Source organism: Grus americana, chromosome 6 (assembly GCF_028858705.1).
Source record: "Grus americana isolate bGruAme1 chromosome 6, bGruAme1.mat, whole genome shotgun sequence".
Classification (NCBI taxonomy): domain Eukaryota; kingdom Metazoa; phylum Chordata; class Aves; order Gruiformes; family Gruidae; genus Grus; species Grus americana.
In genome coordinates, this window is record NC_072857.1 from 36,020,948 (window position 1) to 36,043,232 (window position 22,285).

Here is a 22,285-nt window from a genome sequence, read left to right on the forward strand (position 1 = left end):
AAAACATCTTTGCCATCAAAAGAAAATAGTGATAGCTCTCTTTGCAGGGTACATTTCTCATTGAAAAATACATGCTTCGTACGTGTGTCAGAAATTAGAAAACGTAAATTTTGAAACAACAAACAAAGCATCCTAAAGGAAACTTATCTGCTGGTGGAAATAAATTCCACATTCCTGGGAAAATGCCTTTAAAACAATCATAGAGTTATTTAAAAGACAAAAGACACATCTATACAATTATTACTTCAGCTTTAATTTGTGGTTGCCTTGATTCTTCATCCTTCGAAATATTTCCTGAACAAAAATTATTTCTATTTGTTTTCTTACTGATGAAGACCTTGACAGCAGTTGGAGGAGTATGTATACAAATGACTAAGAGGATAAAGAGAAAAATCAGAGAGGTCAACTTCTCTGTGACTTAAATGATATATCTCACCTTGCCAATAAAAACTTCCAGGTCCTCCAAGTAGCACTCTGTCTCCCTGGGAGGAAGAAGGAGAAAAAAAAAAAAAAAAAAAAGAGTAAGAAAAAAACCATTAAGCATATCTAAAGAAAACATGTGCTATGTTTATGGGAAGTAATTCCTTGCATGTATATCACTGTGCTTCACTGACCCCAATACGTTTTATTGTTTAAAGAAATTATTAATTAAAAATGCATCTCAAAATGCAACAAACAATATGACTTCCATGACTTGTTTCTCTATTTCACCCATTTAAAATTCCTGGTGGAATTCTGCTTTTATTGTAACAGACTCTTCTATCCGCATAAATCTAAGACAACAGAAATACAATCAGGAGAAAACTTTAAGACTGCTACAAGGCAATCATAACATGTTTTTAGGTCAGTACACAAAACTAGTTTCATCTTCTGCCCCTGCCACTTTCTGTAACTTATCTTTGGAAAAGTGTAATTCAAAAAAGCTGTGATGAAATTCCCCCACTCCGTATTCCTGGTAGAACTGCAACCCACAAACCATGTTATGTGAAACTTTAACCACATAAGCTATCCCAGTGCTGGGAATTTGCTCCATAAGTACTGAATTGGGCCATAGGCTTTGCTGCCTAATTAAGCCACTTATTCAGGTTTTAATCTTAAAAACTCCCATATTCCCCACTCAAAAATCTAGGTCAGAAATTTGGGCATACCTTATACCCAGGCTTGCCCACTCAGCTAGGGTTTTGGATTAGAGCCCAAGGTTGGTTTTAACTGAGGCTAGAGTCTGCGCAGTAAGCCTGAGGGGTGCATGCAAAATTACTCAAACCACTTACAGTCCTATACTGCACTTTGCACAGTTTCCTCTGGAGGAAAACCAAGAGTGTCCTCAGGCAAAGAGCAAACGGGTATGACCCAATCATAACATGTGAAGAACCTGCCACATCACAAACAGGACATGTGTGGTCTTAACATGTCCAGACTATGCTAAACAATTTACCTGTACAATATTGTGCTTGGATTTAAAAAGTAATTGTGAATTTAAAAAAAAAAAAAAGAACTATAAAAGGCAGGGAGAACATAAAAGTAGAAGAAACATAAGACAGCAAAAAAGCATAAGGTCTACTTCTGCTGGCTGAGGAGAAAAACAAAACATAATTCACAAGAACATTGTTTACCAGTTCCCTTTAGCAGTAAGTTATTCTTCCTCAAGAAGTAACTCTAGCTATACACCAATCCCTTCAAAATAAGGGTCTCAAAAAACCTGACTACTGCAGTTTATTTTGCTTGAGGACTAGCTGCAGCAGAGGTTTATGGCACGAGGCTGGAAAAGCAGATTATTTGTTCAGGACATGATTCCTACAAGAGGTAAAAGCATGCTACTGTGAAGATGTAGAGAGAAACAGGTTTATAGTACCAGAGTGGTTTGAAATTATTTTTGTTTATTTACAAGTATGCATTTGATTGCCACTTTTCTTCTCCCCAGGAATGGTAGTATACATTTAGTTTCATAATAGCTGTGCTTGTATGTGGTCTGTATCAGGGTGGTTGTTAACTTGCAACTGGCTGCGGACTGGCAGGAACTGAAAAAGAATCACATACCTTTGTAAAGTCAATACTAAATCCACCTTGACAAAATCCCTGTCCATCTGCATCAATAGTGGCTGCAAAAAAAAGTATGGACAGAAAGAGAGAGAAAAATAAATATTACCAGTGTAGATCAGATGATTCTGTGGATCCATTCCAATGCATCTTCCTAAGTAACCTTGCACTCCTGAACTAGAACCTTGGGAACCTTGTCTCCTAAATCAATATTTTCACTTTATCAACAACTCACAACCAAATGCTGTAACAACTTGACAGCTGGCCGAACATACATATAACATTAACATATGTTCTAGCCTAACACAGTCAAAGTAAACAGCAACTCCACATTCCTTTGTATTTAATATTCAAAAGTTTTTGGGAAAAATATTTGCAGTTTTTATTCAGGAAATAATCTGGAAAATAGGGGATAAGTTTTTCTTTTGGTATGGAATAAAAATTTGAAATATACATCACTGTAAGTTGTTTCAAGTATTGGCTTAAAAAAAAACCACACACACAAAAAAGCATACCTGGCTGAAAAAAATCTCTACATACTGAGAGTCATCCCAGCAAGAACTGTTATGGCTGAGTTAATCTTACGATTACACAGCTCCAGAGTAGTAATGTTGAGAACTCCTTATCTGGAAGTGTGACTACTTAACTAGCATGATTTAGTTTAATATATGCTTATTTAACTTCTCTTTATGTTGGACCGCACTGGATTTCATTCCTGCTGTTCACTAATGATTTTCAGCGAACAAAAAAAAAAATCCTAGCTTGAACTTTCAACTTTTAGAATTCTGTATTTTAAAAAAAAGGTTATAAGCATCTGAATAATCTGCAAACTCAAACAGATTATATGGATGCAAAGCATTTGGAAAATAAGTCTCAAAATGTTCAACAATGAATATAACTAAAACAATGCATTGCTACTTATATATGCATACGTGGAAATCAGAACCTACTGTTGCAAAACCCTGTCTTCTAAAAAGAGCTTTCTCATTAAATTACTGGAATAACAATAATTAAGCTTCAGAAAATTCTAGTGTTGGTCTTTGAAAAAGCACTTGCTACATAATTTTGCTCAAGTGATGACCACAGAAGTGGTCCTTTCAAAGACGGAAGTCCTCAACTCCAGTGATACTTCGGTCTATGATTATCCTCTGGCCTAACAGTAGAGAAAGCAAGGTCTGCATCCTGAACATCAACTGGAGGAGAATTCAGATGTCGGGATCCAGCTTAGGTTTTTTTTCCTAATTGCTGTGAGGCTATACATAGAAGGGGGAAAATACCTGTAAAACATCCCGCTTCAAAATATAACACAAGAGAAATTCCAAACAGGAAAGCAACAAAGTGTTCTACACTTACTTGACCTGCAGGGCGCATACTCCACAGATTTAGATCCCACAAGCAGGTAGCAAGTTCCTACAGGCTCTCTCTCTTGTTTTGTTTCAGTCCTCCAGTGGTACAGTGGGGCACAGGCCTAAGGAAAAAAACATGGCAGTGAGAAAACAAACTCCTCTTCAAAAGGCTGAGGTTCTAGAATAATACACAATGGAATTCCAGTTTTCTACAGAACAGTAACTAAAAAACAATTTAGCAGATGAACCATGTGTTATTAGAGAAAATCTATACTATCAGCACTGGGGCAGAAGTATCACCAGTTTGTAATTTTAGAAACAGCTGGTTTATCACAAGAATTTTAGAAATAATATTTTCTTAAAGAAGCAGTTGTAAAGAGTTCATCAAGAATTTATAACACATTCCAACTTCAGGAAAACTAATACTACTACTTTCCTCAAAACCAGACAAAAATGCTACAACCTTTGTTTATAAAGGGATAAAAAAGGCTGGCCAATAAATTCTGAAAAAGACAAGTCACACTGATTAGTGGGATTTTGTTTAGATTCCAAGTTATCCAGATCTTTTCACATTTTTTTCCACTACAGTATCCCATACTGAGGCATTTGAAGGGCATCAAAAACCTACCAGAATTTTATCGTTTTTGGATCTCACAGAGGCTCCAAACCACTGATGAGACTTAAATTCCAGTGGATCATCAGGAGCAAAATCTCTGTTGCCTACAAAGAAAATGAAAAAGAAGCATAATTTCACAGGAAACTATACAGTAAGAATAAAAAAGCTAAGTCATTGGTTTTGATGCATACAGAGAATAGCAGAAAACAGTAACATTAGAGGAAATCACCCTTTCACAGCAATAGGATTTGAAAAGGATTTATTATTATTATTCACTTTTACATCTAGGGCCAAATACAGCTATTTCTACATAGGAAGCATTTGTATAATACCGATTTCTTGTAAAAGCACAAAGTTTATAGCATCTTTGACAGCAACACAGTAAATACCTCATACTTGAGATATTTGACTTTCAAGTCAGATTACAGCACTGCTCAAGAATCAGCGTGAAAGCCAAGTTAGGACTAATGCTTCTAGAAGAAATATTGCCTGATTAAATTATGCGAGTTTTGCCTTTGGCTAGAATCAAGACAGAAATTCTTCTACTATTCTACCAAGTGTTAACATCTCTATCCTGTCACTGCAGTGTACAAAGCACAGCAACAAGCATGCTTACAAGCTACGAGGAAAGTGAAAAGCTATGCCGTAACAAAAATGTTAGAAGAGAGCTTGCCATCCAGAAGAGAAAGTTAAATAAGGGATAATTTGCACTGGTGTCTGTAAGTTAACTGTTTGCTCATGAAGGTTGGTAGAAGCAACTTAATAAGTGGTATTTCTGCAAGTGTGAATGTTACAATCTTTAAATCGTTTCATGTGTCTTACCTACTTTCATTGGAACAACAATAGGAACTTTAGCCTAATGAGAAAATGAACATAACCCTCTGAAAAACATATCTTTTTACAAAGTCACCTAAATGGCTGGTTTACAGTGCCTAAAGCTAAAGGAGTCAATGAGGTCAACGACCATACATCACTTCCACAGACTGCTGGGGGGAATCCCCAAACCCAACCCCGCTATGAATCAGAGACCTGTGACCACTTGAATCAAAACTTCCTTGCTTGTCTTACACCTTGTAAAGACCGTTTGGTCTCCAGGGACTGTGTTACTTCCGTTAGGAAAACCCCATACAAAGGACAACAAAAGTGATTCTGCAGAGTCAGCCAAAACAAACTACTATCTGGACTACTTTTGCTCTTAGATTAGAAATAAGTAGAAATCAATGCTGAGCGCATAGCGTCACAGAGAACTATTGTGTTTTTTCTAATTTCAAAGGTGATTAAAAAACCCCCACTTCCTTCTGTCACAGCCCCTCACTCCCTTACTGAACAGGTGCTGAAGATATGGAGGGCCTGATGATTAAGCACATCTGCACAGATTTATGTACACTTGAACATTTATACTGTCACCCTTGCACAGACAGAAATGTAGCTTGGCAACCTGCACGTCACTTTCTTACGGTACAGAAAACCAAAACCAGACCAAGATGTTTTCCAAATAGGGAATGGTCTTTTGCACACTTCTAAAATACCCGTTTTATCAAAATGAACCCTGCTAAAAAAAAAAAAAATTCAGCTGGATCAGGGACCAACCCAGCTGACTGCATGGGCAGGGAAGTAGTGCTAACCTGCCGGAGAGAAGACACAAACATATGGCTGGGAACTATATCCTTTTTGGCACCATCAGGGACTTAAAATTGGGTTATTCTGCCTTGTAACCACACCCAAGGTTACACAGCCTAGAAAGACAGATCTGGCTTCTACCATCTATTTGTCCTGCTTCTCTCAAATGCAAAGAAATCTCTCAGCTTTACTTGCCAAACAAAGCTTTAAACAAGGTAAAATTTGGGAATAGTTACAGCGTGGCATTTTACACCTTTCTCTACTGCTGGATACTTATACAACGCTAGATATCTCAGACTAAAAGGAAAGATAGTACAGCACTTTTGTAGTGTAAAGCAGAATCCTATTGTGCTAGGTACTGTAAGAGCGTCTAGGATGAAAGTTTCCCATTTAAGTTTAAAACAATAGGCAGCAAGGAGAAGGAATGGTCTTGTCGCAATAGCAGGTAAGCGGCCATTCAGCATTATCAGCAATCTCATTTTATCACAGGTCTTAAGGAAATTAGTTCCTTCAAGTTTCAGCTGAATGCATCAGCTTCGAGCATAAAGCAATAAAAGGAAAAAAAAAAAGGCAAAGTACTGGTTCCTGGTGCCATCTACCCATAGCCTATATTGATTGCACTGAAGAAGAGGGGACCCAGTAGTTTAACCAGCACACGCTGCCAAAATAGCCCCTCTCTGCCTTTCCCCCCCGTGCATTCTTAACCCAGGCACTGCCCCTCCTCAAGGAAGAGTCAATGTCCAGGACAACAGCTACAAAAACCTTCTCTCCCTCAGTCTTTAGGGGACAAAACTATTTTTTCTACAGTCCTGAAAAAGCCCTGATTCAGCTTTAAATTGAGGATATTAGAAACCTCTCTTCGATTTTATTTTAATAGGTAAACATCTAGGCTTTGAGATATAGTCAGAAGCTGGTATATAAAAAACCCTAAAAATCTCCAAAATCAGAAAGCAAATGAACATGACCCCAAGTTTATTATGTCATAACCTCAGAAGACAGCATCATAAAATTTCCGAAGGCCTAAATAACAAATTAGAAATTCTTGTACTTAAAAAACCTCCACCACACAGTAAAATATGCTCCATTAGGCAATTTGACTAAATAAATTTTATTTATTTATAGTACACTGCCATTGCAAAAATATTTTACAAACATCTTAGTCAATTTGTCTAATGTCAGTGCAGATGCACAAAACAAACCAACATCTGCTACAAGGTTAAGATGTCTCACAGTGAGTTTATCCTGTATTCAAAGCTTCTTTAGGTTCTCTAAAACTAAATGAGGGGTCTTGGGGAGAGGGGTTTGCTGTTCAGCTTGAGACCGGCTGTAACACAGGAAAGGGCGTTAAGACAAAAAATACCAGTAGAAAGTACGTACATTGGAAGCATGGGCTTTTGAGATAAAAAGTTACAAACATTAAATACAGGCCAAATCTGATGTTAACTCCGCATTAAAGAAGTAACCTTTCTTTACCCACACTCATTCACAATTCTCCCCAAGAAAACACTGTGTAAATAGATTATGAGCCTTTCCCTCAGGTCCAGAAGACAAACTGATTTTATGAGGAGATCTGGAAAGCACCCTGTCATCAAAAATCCCCTTGCTTTAAATGAGAAACTATTTGGGTTTCTGTTCCTGACTGGGGAAAACAAACATAAAGAACAGTTAAATGTGAGCCCTCACTAAAGCAAATCAGAGTCAAATAAGGTGTTTTAGCTATACTGTAAAGTAGATTTGTCACGGGAAGACAGAGAACTGACCAGCATTTCTGTGTTTTAGTATAACGAGCCTGACTTCATTATTATTTTATCGTGGTGTAACTTTTCAGTGGCATTTCTAAAAAAAGCCTTCCCCCATCATATCATTTAAAAGCAGTACCTACACTAAATGAAGCAACCCCTAATACAGGTAGGATTTAAACATACAGCGATTTATAAATCCAGATCAACATTTTGATGTAATATAGTCAGCCCTACTACTGTAATGATTCTTACTGCCACTGCTGGTTTTCTTGTATTTCTAAATTCTTTTACAGTGTTCCAAGAATACCTTAGAAACATCTTCAAACCACTGATGTACGTTTTACAGGCAAACAACTGTATCTAGGCAATACAAACTATGTTCTGACTAGATTTATTCAAGAAAACGTTCAGAGTTTTTACAGGATGCTATTTGTCAGACTAAAATGCCGGCACTATAGGGACTTCTACTTGATGGGTCATTAATTCCAGGATTACATCATTTGACCATAGGGTATTATTTCGTATCTGTAAAGGCAGCTTATGCTGTGGTTTTTCCTTTGCTCCTTCTCATTGTAGTAGACCTCACATGATGATTTTAAATAACTCTTTCATTAGGGAAAAAGGGCTGACATGCCAAGTCAACAGTGTTTTGTCTCACTAAGTACTTTCCAGGTGGGGTGATGGAGTTGTCAAGACAGGAAAGAATTGCTTTAAAAATCCATTACATAGGGGCATTGTTGCTGCTGGACCAGTGGAACACTCACTTTACCGCGTTACATAGGATTTAAATTTATAAATGGAAACTGATGTGGAGAGATGCTGAGTAGAAATTGCAGAAAAAGGAAATAAAGATTGTCTAAGCCATCTTCCAAGTATAATAAAAAGATCAAAAGTTCTTTCAGTGCTGGATTTCATTTGGCTATCAGCTTTGGATTGTTGGCGCCTTCTTTTTCCAATGTAAATCTTATCAGTTACAGAAACAATGGTGTTACTACAAAATGACTGCAGTTGAGTAAGTAGATCAAGTTGTAACTTGCAGCCCGCCTGTTTGCATGGCAGTGAGAAAACTGAACTAAAACACTTGCCCCTGATCTTGAGCGCCAGACTTCACCGAGATAGTGAGTCAAGAGGCATGAACTGATGAAGCCTGGTTCAGGGTCATCATACTATGAATACTTAAGAAGTTGTAAAATTTAAATAGTCACCCAGTTCACAGAATTTACATTAATATAAATCTCTTTGTAACTATGCCAGTTCAAGGTAAATGATGTTGCTCCTTCTAGGTAAAGGGAAGCTTTATGCAGCTAGGCAAAAGAAAGACAAACTTAAATAGGCGAGCACTGTTTTCATAATAAGAGAATTTTACGTGGTGTAAAGCCAGTGTCTTCCATCCAAAATGTCAGTGATTTCAACCTTAGTTAACGAGGCAAGAGCAAGCGAGTACAAGCTTATCTTTACTTGAAACTGCCCGTGCTGTGAGGCAGCAGATGGTTTAGCAACCTTGGTTTAGCCACAGTGTTTTGTTAATGACTCAGGGAGATGGGAATACAGAGCTTCCCACTATTCCCCTTCCCTCTTCGGAGGTATGAATCCTCCTCCTTTCCCCAGGCGGTGCTGGAACAAAAGCATCTTTTCCCTTTGCCTAATATAAGACACTTTTTTTTCCAACTAGTCATGCAGTTGAGATCCAGCTACACACACACAGAGCCAACAGTATTCATGCAGGAGTCTACCTAACCACAAAAGCATGAGCTTTTTTCCACTGTCAGCTGTAACAACACATGGAGGAGGTTTTATACATTCTGCCCTCTTCTTCTGCATTCAGAGCAGTACCCAACGCATCCTTCAGTTATACCAACACACATGATAAGGACAACAACCTAACTTCAATGGGACTGACGTAATGATAGCTTTAGCGAGATAAAAATCAATCCGTTTTACTACAAATGAATTAATGGTTCTTACACGATTTATTGCTTTATTGTTGACTAAGTCAATAGCCTTTGAGACTGAAATCCCCATATAGATTGTGCCCTAATACCGGTAAACCAATCAGCTAAAAATAAACCAGTACTTTGCTAAAGCATGCTATTTTCACAAAATACAGACCTATCCCACACTTCCTTATCCTACTTTACCCTGAGGGTGACAGAGCACTGACACAGGCTGTCCAGAGAGGTGGTGGAGTCTCCTTCTCTGGAGATATTCAAAACCCACCTGGACGCCATCCTGTGCAACCTGCTCTAGGTGATGCCGCTTTGGCGGGGGTTTGAACTAAATGATCTCCACAGGTCCCTTCCAACCCCTGCCATTCTGTGATCTGTCTCGTTATTCCGTAAGTGGAAAGGATGGAGTTAGAAACAACTGATTGGTTTGCACAAATGATCAAAATCTCCAAAAGGCAAATACGAGCTCATGACACCCACTCCAGTCATAACTTTCCATCGTCAGCAGATCTTGTGCTGTGCAGTGCTACAGCACAAAGCTGCGCAAGGCAGTTAAAATACCCACTTCAAACTAAATAGGTCACAGATAGAAACAGCCATGCCAAACTGGTGGTTTAAGCTTCCAAACAAAGACTCCTATTGTCTAGAATCACCCACTTGGGGATAGAAAAAAAAAAAAAAGGTCCACAACGTGGAAACATAAGGAGGAATCAGGAGACGTTTTTTTCTAAGTATTTTCCTTTTCAAAAGCTGCTTTCTCCTCTTTCAGCAAAGATCAAAATAACCAGTCTTAAAAGAATTTAATCCAAAAATATTTCAAACCAAACCATTTCTCTATATTACTTTGGTGTGTAAAAACACATGGGAATGGGGGGGAAGAGGAGGGACAGTACTACTGTCAAAATGATAAAACTTTATGCAGCCAGAGGCTACACTGAATTCTTTGTCCAAAGCAACAGAAGCACACCACACACAGCTGAAAACATTTGGGATGCTCTTAGTTTTTAGTATTCAACAGCTTCTGTAAGTTCCCACAACCTTGAATTTTGAGATCCAATATAGAAAATGAAAGCAGTAGGAAAAGCTTTTACCAAAAGAAAAAAAAGACACTTCAGCAGCACGTCGATCTGTTATACTATGTGTCTCAGAAGAGCGAAACAATACATTGTCTGAGCAAGCTAAAATCGAAATCTGCTCAAGAAATCTGCAATTCATTAGCACAGAAGTTCAAAGTTGGTTTATGAGCATATTTTCCTTTGTAACAGTTCGTAGAACTGTCTGCATTTCATCATTCTAAATGCAGCAGCTCTTGAAACAGTCTCAGTACTGCACTTTTTGATGCTCATGTAAAGAGCTGCACTTCCAAGCATCCTGTACTGGAGCAGGTACATTTCTCAATTAAAGGTTTCATGAAAAAACTGGCAGGTTTTTGCGAGAGAAACTTTATCATCACGAAACTGTTGTGTTACATTTTTATGAAAAGCCATGGAAGCATGAAGAAATGCTATTTCTACCAACCCACTTCCCACTATTCTTGACTGATGAAGAACTAGGACGCCAAAGCTGAAAAGTAAAATAATAGGAATAATTATGAAGATTGTTTCCTTTTGCAAAACAAGCACATAGGAAACCCATTTGGTTTACATTAATTTGCTACATATTGCTCACATGTGTACAGTCTGATGAACTCCAACTGGTTACATGGGCCTCGGAAGAATTTTTTGTTTGTTAGAATGACAATTCAGAGTGATCCTGCTCTCAAATTCCACGGCCAAATACTAGATGTATTTATCTAGATGTCAGGCAATTAGCTAAGTGTATCCACCCTGCTACTCCATGTATGCCAAACTGTAAAATACATAAATAAAAACATAAAGATGACTTGTTGATTTTCCCAAAAAGCACATTTGCCCACCCCTCTGCTCACCAGTTTTGTTGTCGGGCTCGATGAGCTTTTGATCCTCCTTTTGCACAAAAATAACATGTTTAATTTTATACACAAGAATGGACAACTACACAAGATAAATATAACTCACAGACAAACCTTTAACTTTTCAAGAATCTTTTCCCTGAGCAAGATTATGGAAATACTTTCAGTAATATTTGGCACTATCTATGCAGGCTTTGCTGTGCTAGTCTGTGAAGGCTGTGGAAGGAGAAAAGGGGAGGGAGAACAGATCTGTCTTTGAAACAAATGTTTCTGGACCTCTGTCTCAAAACTGATCAGAAACAGAAAATGGACTGCTATATTAAGTGCATTCCTTTTACAGTTTACCCACAAGAAAAACATTTTTCCTGGAAAAAGCTGCTAAGCAGCTGGCAGATGAAGCCAACTGCTCGCTAGACACTGTTGAGCTTTCTCAGAGAGGAACCACCTTTCCAGGCAGTCTTCTGGAAAGCGTAGTGCTAGGGCTCGGCAAGCTGTAAGAGCAGTTTTCCCATTATTTGCTTTCCCAGATTCTTTCTTCTTTATAAGATTCAGAACATTCCCCTATCGATATGGATTAAAACAAAAAATAAACTAAATTTTCAGTCACAAAATTATCTGATGTGGAGAAGGGTTAAGAACGAAGACAAATATTTACCACCTTGACCTATAACGTGTGGGTTTTGGTAATTTGACTGTGAAATGTAAAACACCTTGCAAAGGAAAGGATTTTCTCATATTGTTTATGCTTATGACAATTTTGAAAAATATACTGCCTTGAGAATGTAAGTTTCCCCCTAGTGCTTGGCCTGAAGAAAAACAGTCTCCTACACATTCTGAAACTCCAAGGAGTTTTCTCCCCTGAGACCGAGAGGAAAAAAAATCCCCACTATTTTACATAACAAGTCAATTGAAACTGTGGTAATGCTGTGGCAATTGTTCTAAGAAGTCAAGATATGCAAGAATACAAATACCAGAAACTTCAGTTTTGTGACACTGGCAAATTTAGCTTCCAAATTAACAAGGTAAACAGGAATAAGGCGAAACAAGTTCAGCGCTTACGTAGCACTTTTTAATCAGCTCTGTTTCTGTCTAGATTTCCAGAATAACCCGTTAGAGTAACAGGTACAAGCACTGCTTCATATTTCAGTTTTGCAACAGGATCAGTGAAAGCATGCATGTGAGGAAGTTTGCTCTGGGGCTTGGTTTCTTTAACTTTTACGTGCTTCTAAAAGCAAAAACCAGCCTGAAACGCATGCCTAATGATACTTGAAAGCCTTCAAAAAAATTTATTCTAACTTTCTGGCCATGTACACACAAGAACATGCAGCACAACTACACGCACCCCTGAATTTGAGGGCATTTTCTACCACACATGTTAGTTATGCAATTTTCACATAGTCATAACTACATTAAATCAAAGCCAACTGATGTCAGTGCTAAAATGTTCAGAAACCCCACAGCGAAGCATCTTTACATTTGGGAAGTGTTAATGTGTGATATAAACATTTTGCCTTCCAAAGCCACCATGTATACCAGAACGTCAAAAGCAATTAGTGTAATAAGCACAGAAACACACGCACACAGACACATACACAGAATATTCTCTAGTGTATTCTTACGAGCGTAGCCATTGCGTTGGGAGATCTAGGACAAGGAGAGATTCCCCTTCCCCTTTGCAAATATATTGCCATTTTAAATGAGAAAATACACTACAGAGGAACACTGGAAGAACATTTTTTTTCTAGCTGGCAGTTTAAAAATTGTAACATACACTTTAACAAGGTTTTTTTATGCTACAGGCTGGTGGGGAGGGCACGAGGAGGAGGGAAATACATATATTTTTAGCATGAGAGCTATGCGAGTTCCATGAATGGAGTCCTATTGTGAGGTGCCCAGCTCCCCTCCTGAAAGAGCTGAGTTGTCATGGACAGGAAGGAAGAACCCAAGTAGTAAATTTGGTACTACCAGGAACCATCAGTTTAATGGCTTATCGCTTTCCTCCAGAGGAGCTGGGGTGAGGGCAAACACAAGTAACAAGCAATGCTAGTATAACATAAGGGCTTGAACAACTCCTCCTCCAAAGACTGACAAAAAGCAGCTAGTACCTTCTCTCTTGGACTACAGAATAGCTGTCGCATTTGTCTCCCGTAAATGACCACACTTCTGTGCCAATACGATATTTAAGCCAAAAAGCAAGCGTTAGAAAATAAAACCCAATTCTGTGCAGTCGATGTCGTGCAGTTGAACTCAATGTGGCCTCTGTATGAATGGGGAAAACACCCATAAAGCTGGAGGCAAACTTAACTAAAACCAAGGAATGTTTAATAAGACAATAACAGTAATAGAGAGGAAAAAAACCTTTCTGCTGGACCTCTGTAAATCCTTACTGTCATATTTATTTGTGATACAACCACGAGACAAGCAGACAAACGCAATCTCACAATCAGAACAAGACTCACTCTTTCCTCCGTTCACCGCTCAGAAACTCGGCCTCTTCCTTGCTCCCAGACGCTGCGTGCAAGACAGGGAAGCAGGAGGAGGAATAGGGCCATGCCTTCTAGCAATCAGAATTTTGCAACTCCACATATGGAGTTTGGCATCGTCAGGTAAACAGAGAAAAGCCACAAGTACGAATGTTGCCATTATTTTCACAGGTCGGATTTCTCACTAGCTGTAAGCAATTAGACTAGAACCCTGAAGAAACCTGTCTAATTAATTATGCAGAACCTATGCTGCTTTTGCCATTAGCAAAACAGCTAAATAATCAGGGGGTGGGGTGGGGCTTGTATTGCAGGGCTAAGCAATACCTCTGGAGTTACAAATCATATTACACAAATGTTGAAGTAGTGATGGACGAACTTGAATTCTTGCCGAGGTTGCATTTAGCCACCTACAAAAAGCATCTTTGGGTTAGCACCACAAACCAGTAGTCACATCTTCTGCCTCCTCTTTCCTGCCAAGTGAATCGCAAGTCTTCCCCAACTGCCGTTACCTTATGAGGTAGGGGCAGGCGGGAGCAGGGGTTTACACTGTGTTGGCAGTAAGGCACGTAGGGAATCATCTATTGTATTATGTGCAAAGAAAAGAACGTTTTATTTTGTCTCAGTGCGTTTATTATTTTATCATGCTGAAATACAATGCCCCTTTTCACCCAGAGAATAATTGACAAATGCGTTATTTCCCAACTCATTGCCACAAAGCTGAGATGTGTTAAAATGTGCCTGAAAGAAATCCTCTTAAGCCATTATGACCTGCTATTTTTACTGCTAAATATGAAGCGATTAACATGCCCATCACTTAAAGGCAAGTTATAAGCAAAACGCTGTTTGCCTAGGAGCATATATCTTCAGCACAGACACATAGCAAGGCAGCTTGGCCTCTGTATCTATTTACTCTGCCTGGCACATGGAAAAGCCTATTGCAAATGCTCACAGTATACAGTATATATAAACAGGTAACTGCAGTTCCTGCTGGAAGATGCATCTAGAACCCACCCAGGTAACTCATCTTTCCCTACCAGAAGGTTTTTTTGCTTTTATATTAGTGGTGATTATTAATCAGGGACATCTAGATTCTTTAAAACAAACAAACAGCACACACGTTTGTATTTTAGCAAACAATAAGCCCAAAGTATGAAAAAAAATTGAAAACAATTTTTGCTGTTGTACACCGATGCAGACAAAATGCCACACTTTGCAGCTTACTAAAGATCTTAAGTAATCTGCCACAAAGGTACCTGTAGAGTGAAGAGAGTGATAACAGCTTGGGTTTTGCGTGTACCGTTATGTACTATTTTTTTTTCTCTCCAAGGGAACTGGTAACATAATAGTTTTCAGAAAAATATATAGAGATCTCAGAAATCTGAACACCAACGACATTTTGTGATATACCTTGACAATGGAATTGGAAGAAGAGCTTCTCGACTGTATCGGAACTCAATTTACAACGGTTGCATAAATCTCATAGTCTCTAGACTGCCAAGTCACAATACCAGCAGAGGCAAGAACGAATTATAACCATCTAGACCTTAAAAGCACAGGTGTTTCCTCTGCCCTACCATATGGGTCTTGCTAATCCACTCCCGTGACACAGAAAGATTTTTCCGCTGGCCTGAAACGCGCTGTGGAAAACAGGATTCAACACTGAACGGCTCGAGCAGAAAAGCACATGCAGCGTGTTCTCATATGACCTGCCACAGCTTGTGGAAATCACTATGTGTACCAGAGCATAAAGTCTGAGTGAAATGTTTAATGTCAGCATTGTTGCTGCTCAGCTTTAGTATACTTCAGAAATGGGTAAGTAATGCCTCTGACCTGAGGCACCCTGAGTGCTGCTATCACAAACATCACAAATACTATGAAGCTACATCCAAGGGGAAAAATACAAAAAAAAAAAAAAAAAAAAAAAAGGTTGACGTTTATAACCAGTTTCAGATTAAACGTCTGAATATTTCTGCCTACACCATCTTTGCCGATATTAAAAAAGTATCTTTCCTCACATATCATGTTCCTAATAGGCAATAAACCCCAAGGGGTTTATTGGGAATTAGGTTGCTAAATGTTTTAGCAAAGTGGAAAGTACTGAGGAGAAATATAAATAGGTTAAAACAAATAAATGTAAATAGGTTAAAACAAAATAGCAACAATATATATTGACTCAGGTTTTCAGCACATACCAAGGACAAAAGAATTCTCAAAGAGAGGAGAGGAAAAACAACCAATAAAACCCCACCAAACAAAAACACAGAACAAAACACACCACCAAGCCTTGACTAGTTGCCAGTCTAAAAATGGCTGCATTCACACCGACTGTCAAAAACCACCCCACGTGAATCTGAACCCCTTTTGCACTCTCCCAGTAGGATCAGAGCAGAGACACCCCATCTCCCCCCACAGCAAACTACACGTTACCTGTGGAGTCAAATGTAATCGGCTGGCAATTTCTGTTGGAACTCCAGTTACATTTGAGCACCTGGCCTCCTTCTACAATGTTGTGTTGGGTAGTGTTTGCTTTTGGAGCTCCCACCAGAAGGGAGATCCTGCAGTGAAAAGAAGAAATAAAACAAACGTTTCAAAATCTAACAGCACAGATGTTGTTACTTTATGATATCTAAGAGTTAATAAAGTGAAAGCCTTGCCCATTCAAATCTCAATCTGACTAGAACTACTTTGAGTTTCTGAGAAATTCATATTAGGTTTTTTGGTCCTGGGTCTCTCCTTTCTGCAAGCAAAAACAAGCCAAAAAAATTTACCAAAGAGAAGAGACAGAAGAAGATAAAATTATTATGCCCTACTTAAAATTATATTTAAAATAAGATCAACACCTTTGATACTCTTTTTTTGCTTTCAAAAAAATACACGTATGCAGTGGAACAGGAACTCATGTACTTCTGTAATTTAATGAAGTCATCAGCTGACATAATTTCTGGTTAATTTTGTACGTAAGAGTAATTCAAGGAAGTCAGTCAAAAACGGAAACAATACATAAAACAGTAGTGCTTCTGAGCTCAGAAGGTATTAAGTGGTGAGTCAGCCTAGTACTAGCAAATGCTTTTTTTAAAAGAATCTCCAAGTACCCAAGCGACTGTCAACCACAGGTTTGCACGTGAATGAATCCGTAGTGAAATTCATTACACAGTAATCATTTTCTTATTATGATCTCTTGTGCTTTTATAACTCTCTACTTATATGAACACGTTAAACACACTCTGAGCAGGAACTGCTACAAGAGTACACCTGTGCGGGTGGCAAAATTCATAAGGTGCAAAGTGACAAACAGATCAAATAAAAAGCCAGACCAAACGTGGTTGCTGGCATCTTCCAACAAGGTTGTTAACGTCTTCCAGGAGCTCCGACACCTCTGAGACACACTGGACTCATCAGCATTTTCCCAAAGACGTCAATTTGAAGTATAGACAAAGACATAAAACTAAAAGCTTCCTTTCATCAGAATATTCTCTGTTGTTTCCATTTAGACTGTTTAAGCGAGAATATAGCTTGCAAGAGCAAGTCTTATCATCCCATATCAGGCACTACGGTTATTTAGCTTTGAAATTGGGTTAGCTGAACAAGCTGCAAGACTGGTTGGAAAGAATGTCTACAGGTAGGCAGATCCAGACTTAGCAAACTCGTTCTGGTTTTCATAGTCATCTTCCAGACTTCACCTTAGCACACAGTTAAGTTTATATTTCTTAACATAGAAATACAAGGTATAAACTTGTAGCACTTCATCAAAGCTCCTCTCATATGAAGACCAACATAGGCTACTAACTTTCAACTTGTTGGAATTTGCAGAACCTTGACAATTTCCTGGCGTGGACCCTGACAGAAACTCTAGGCTAGGTGGCAACCCATCTGTTTCTCTTAGGTGCCATTCATAGACTCTCAAGATTCCAAGAACAAGAATTTGGAATGCTTTAATGAACTTAAAGTCTTCTCTCCGGGCATAACAGAAATGCTTAAAAACAAACATCATAATGCCAAGTAAAGAAATACATTCATTACTATAATTAGAATCTATTAAACAAGTGGTGACTTGCCTCCTATTTTACTCTTGTATCACTAACGTTTGAGAAGCCCCTCCAAGTTAAATATTTGTTTAAAAACATAAGTCATTCCTGTTCTAATAATATGTTTTAAGACTTCCTTAAGACAATCTTTGTGATGAAGTTTATTAACAAAATTACTAATAAAGGAATCATTATGGGACTCCACAAAGGTTTAGTCACCTCTTTTCCCAAAGCAAAAAAAAAAAAATAAATATTTTTATCATCTTAGACCAAATGAGCAGATTTTGTCATAGGTCTTCAAATAATATACAAATTATCTAAACACAAAGAAGTCTGTAGTCCACATAATTTAGAAAACGGGGAATAGAGGGAAATGTGTTATTTCCATGGGAATACACCAGCTATGCTTTGACACTGCCTGTCTCCTACGCGATGCAATCATCTGCCCCAGCACAATGCGGTGGACAAGCCTGGGAGCGTACTGACATCCTCAGCAGTTCCACTTTCGTAGGTGTACTTACAGGAATAATCACCTGCCAGTGCTTTGCCACGGGCCAATAAAGAGAAACTGGTATTTCCATCTACTTGTATACTGGAAAGACAGACTATCAAATGCAATTCTTTTAAAACGTAGCATGTACGAGAAACTTTTCCAGTTTTTGTAAAGTTACGTTCAGTCACTTAGCGTTATAGTTATGTTCTCTGTCAGGCACCACATTGCACCTTGATAGCACTTCGACTCCTGGAATAGATCTTTCATACTGGACTTCTAAATATGCTTTATTTGGGAGTCCAGCAGGTCAAAATAGACTATGAAACAGCAGCCTAAGCATTCAAGAGCTAGTAATACTCCTTTGTTGTAAGGCTAGTCAATCCAAAGTGCTTTAGCTCAACTAAATTTCCTTAATCTCTAGGACTCATGCAAAGAACAGGTGATAAATAAAGGTTCACCAAAGCAACAACAAAGGCGTAGGAACCGAGTGACACACATGACACTCAACAGAAACCATATAACAAGACTCATTTTACTAAACACCTTTTGCTAATCATGCTGCAAAATGGTTCACTCTGTTTTCTACCTAACATTTAACTGCAGACATGGCTGAGCTCGCTGTTCATCACTACCTTTCTTTGCCCTCCAACAGCTGAAGGGAATGTGCAGGCATTCCAGTCTGCCTTGTGTGCCTGTTGATCCTTCTTGAATGATGGGGAAGGCACGTGCTTATCTCTGGAAGACACGGCATGCATACACGTATTTCTGGCTATTTTAGGAGACAAAAAGATCAGTCTCCATAGGCATAAGCTCAAAACTTCACACTATTAGAGCCTGCTCCTGTAGAAGTTGCATAGCTACTTTGTTTCAATTATGAGCTTAAATTAAAGATAAAGTACAGGACTAGACTTTAACTTAGCAGACACATACTAACTTCTAGCCACGGCTAAAAATTAAGGAGAAAATTCCCTTAAAATATGAAGGAGGCTCCCATGCTGTCTGCAAACCACTACTGTTCAAAGGTTTTGGGTTTTGTTGTTTGTTTTTTTTTTTTTTTTTCTTAAAAAGCAAGCCAACACTGTTTCATTTTACAGCTATGCACTTTGAGGTCAGTAGTTATTATAAAAATAATGGAAAGGTTCCAAATAGCGATTTCAATGAGAGCTGGGTCACATAATTCCTTATCAGAAAACAAGAAAGAAAGTTTACTACATGCATTTACCAGTCTCCAGATAACTCTGCAGCCACACGCACTGACTTAAAAATAAAGGGAGGAACACAAATAGAATCTTTTGCTCTTTTAGTACTAAAATGTACAGGATTATGATAGCACAGAAAGATGTTGCAACACATGCAAGTTAAGACAGGATGACTTCTAATATTTGTAGGCACTAAAGAAACGCAAACAAGGCTAGCTGATGTATTGCAAGAAGGCTTGCTTAATAGCTATAGAATTTGTTTATGAAGTTTTATGAGCTAAAGATCAAGAGAGAGAAAGAAAATCCCCTCAGCATGACAAAAGCCAGCAGCTTTTCCAGCTTTACAGCCCTTTCTTAAGATAGCAAAGGAGGGGGAAAAATTGGCAAAAGCTGGTTCTTAACATAACCCACGCTCGTGAAATACAGACTAATTCATTACGGCAACACCAGGACTTTGAAGTTAGCCACACAACTATTCAAAAGGCTTAAATACACCAGCTAACTAGCTACTACACATTGCCTAATTTTCGTTTAACATGAAACGAGAACATATTGAGAAAGCAGATATGGAAGACATTCACATGGAACTTTTTCTTCTCTAGACTCCTCAGCAGCTTTGTGACCCGCACAGATACAGCACAACTCAAACACAGCACTTCTGCAAGAGCGGTCAAAAAAAGAACAGCAGAACTTCTGAAATTTCACAGGACAAAACCTCAGGTGCGAGATGTAATGAAGCAAAATACCATACCTTCATCTTCCTACACTGTATTTGTTATCGCCATTATTTGCATAAACTGCAGACTGATAAAGCTATTCAGAAAATTCAGCAGTGCAAAGTTTGTGCCGCCTTAGAGAGCCTACCGACCGCACGAAACCAAGTTTTGTTTCCCGGTAAGAGTGTCAGCAGCCGCAGCCGTGCCAGCAAGCGGAGATGCAGCCCAGTCCGTGTGCCCGGTGCGGCGCCGTGCGCGCCGGAGAGCCCGGGGGGTCCCGCTGCGGAGAGTCGCCCTTCGTGCGGGCCCAGCGGCGGGCAGGGCAGGGCAGGGCAGGGCAGCGCGGCCGCCGGAGCCGCCAGCCCGGCCGGGGGCAGGCTCGGCTCGGCACGGCTCCGTCACAGCACTCCCCATCCACGCACCCGGGCCGGAGCAAAGGGCTCCCACCCATTAATTGCGGCTCTTCTGCGAGCCGCCCTGCCGTCAGCTCTGCCCCCAGCCCGCACCGTGAACTGGCGGTAGCAGCTCGGCTGCCGGCACTGGGGGCCTCTCCCGGCCCCCGCATCGTCCTCATCCTCCTCCGGGCTGGCCGCGCTCTCGCATCTCGCCGGGACACCGCCACCCCCGCTCCCAGCCCCGCCGCCAATGCGCCACAAGCGGAGCGGAGCAAGGCAAAGCAGGGGCCGCAGGAACGGGCTCCCCACCTCGCGGAGCGGCAGCCCCGGCAGACGCCGGCCGCCCGGAACGGGACCGGCTCCGCGGGGCAGGGCAGGGCACTTACGAGGATGGGTCGGGAGCGAAGAAGTCCACGGCGAAGCCGAAGTAGCTGCCCTCGGGGCCCGAGTAGACGGCCGGGTGCTCCACGTCCAAGTTGAAGGCGCTGCCCGGGGCCAGCGCGCCGCCCAGCAGCACCAGCAGCCACAGCCGCGCCATGGCCCGGCCCCGCGCTGCCTCCGCGGGGCGCGCACAGCCGCGCAGCTCTGCCCGGGGAGGCGCCCGGCCCCGCGCTGCCCGGCCCGGCGGCGGCGGGAAGGAGGGGCGGAGGGGCCGTGCGTTTCCCGCGGCCGGCGGCAGGGCGGGGAGCGGAATCACTTCCTCCCGCCCGGCGCCCAGTTCCCCTTTCTCCCCGGGACAGGGGCGGCAGGAAGGAGAAGCGGCATCATGTGGTGCCTGCCGGAGGCGGGCCCTGCTCCCGCACCGGGCCGGGGCCGCCGTGCCGCTCCCGCCCGCCTCTCCCTTCCGCCGGGAGCGGGCAGGCACGGCACGGCCCACGCAAGAGCTGCCCGGGGAGCGCAGCTGCGCCGTCAGGGAGAGGCCCTTCCCCGGCTTCTGGGCGATTAAATTTCAGCTGGGAGGGGAAAGTACTTGCCCTGCGATCGCCCTTTGGTTAAGGCACCTGAGTCTTACCACAGCTGGACCTGAACCCTTGAAAAGGTCAAGTGCTATTGAGAGGTGCTAGAAAGAAGAAGGGGACATATCCATACTTCGTCTTACCGAGTCTGTCTTGGTAAGACTTTCACAGTACAGCCTTTCATTGAAGTTTTGGAGATAATCTGTTTCAGGAAACATGTTAACACAAGCAAAGAGTGGAGTAAGCGCCAGCATGGACCCGTCCATGGAGAACAACCACCACTGTTTTCAAACTAATAGGATATTAAATGAAGCAGTTTAAAATCCCAGGGTCACAGCAGAGCCCTGCTGCACCTCCACCAGCGGGTGCAGGACTGAAGAGCTGCGCCTGTAAATCCTCCCAGATTGAGATCCCACCCCTACAGTACCCACCTGGGGAAGAAGTGTGCAGCCTCCACCTTCAGTTGCAGTTTGGGGCCCTTCTATTGTCTGTCATTAAGAAGAAGAGTTTAGCACGGTCATCCTGCTAAACAGGTAGCTCAGGCAGTTGTAGGCTGCTATCAAATCCCTCACAGCCTTGCCCTCATCAGCCCGCAGTGGAGTTCAACATCTGCTCAGTATAGCAGTGTTGCAGGAAAAAGAAAATGTGCAGGAAATACCTATAAAGTGGAATTAACTCACATGAATTCAGAACACTAATTCATAAAACCCAATCGTGTTACCATGTAATCAGTTTCACACTATCACCACCAAAAGTCTAAACTTTCAGCTTGGCTTTTCCC

At 40.8% G+C, this 22,285-nt stretch overlaps 1 protein-coding gene and 1 long non-coding RNA gene across 2 annotated transcripts in view; one reads left to right on the forward strand and one right to left on the reverse strand.

Annotated features, from left to right (window-relative positions):
- The window catches only part of LOC129208354 (uncharacterized), a 50,216-nt gene extending 34,654 nt beyond the window's left edge, over positions 1-15,562 (forward strand). Inside the window, exon 3 of the long non-coding RNA XR_008577789.1 lies at positions 15,048-15,562. This is a non-coding gene — a long non-coding RNA (uncharacterized LOC129208354). The remainder of the gene's footprint in view (positions 1-15,047) is intronic.
- ITGAV (integrin subunit alpha V) overlaps positions 1-21,393 on the reverse strand; it is a 52,785-nt gene extending 31,392 nt beyond the window's left edge. The window contains exons 1-6 of the mRNA XM_054830932.1: positions 20,935-21,393; positions 16,148-16,275; positions 4,012-4,103; positions 3,391-3,505; positions 2,038-2,099; positions 437-482 (exon numbers count right to left, since the gene is read on the reverse strand). Of these exons, the coding sequence (XP_054686907.1) occupies positions 437-482; positions 2,038-2,099; positions 3,391-3,505; positions 4,012-4,103; positions 16,148-16,275; positions 20,935-21,086 (595 nt within the window). The 5' untranslated portion in view covers positions 21,087-21,393. The remainder of the gene's footprint in view (positions 1-436; positions 483-2,037; positions 2,100-3,390; positions 3,506-4,011; positions 4,104-16,147; positions 16,276-20,934) is intronic.
- Positions 21,394-22,285: the final 892 nt, after the last annotated feature.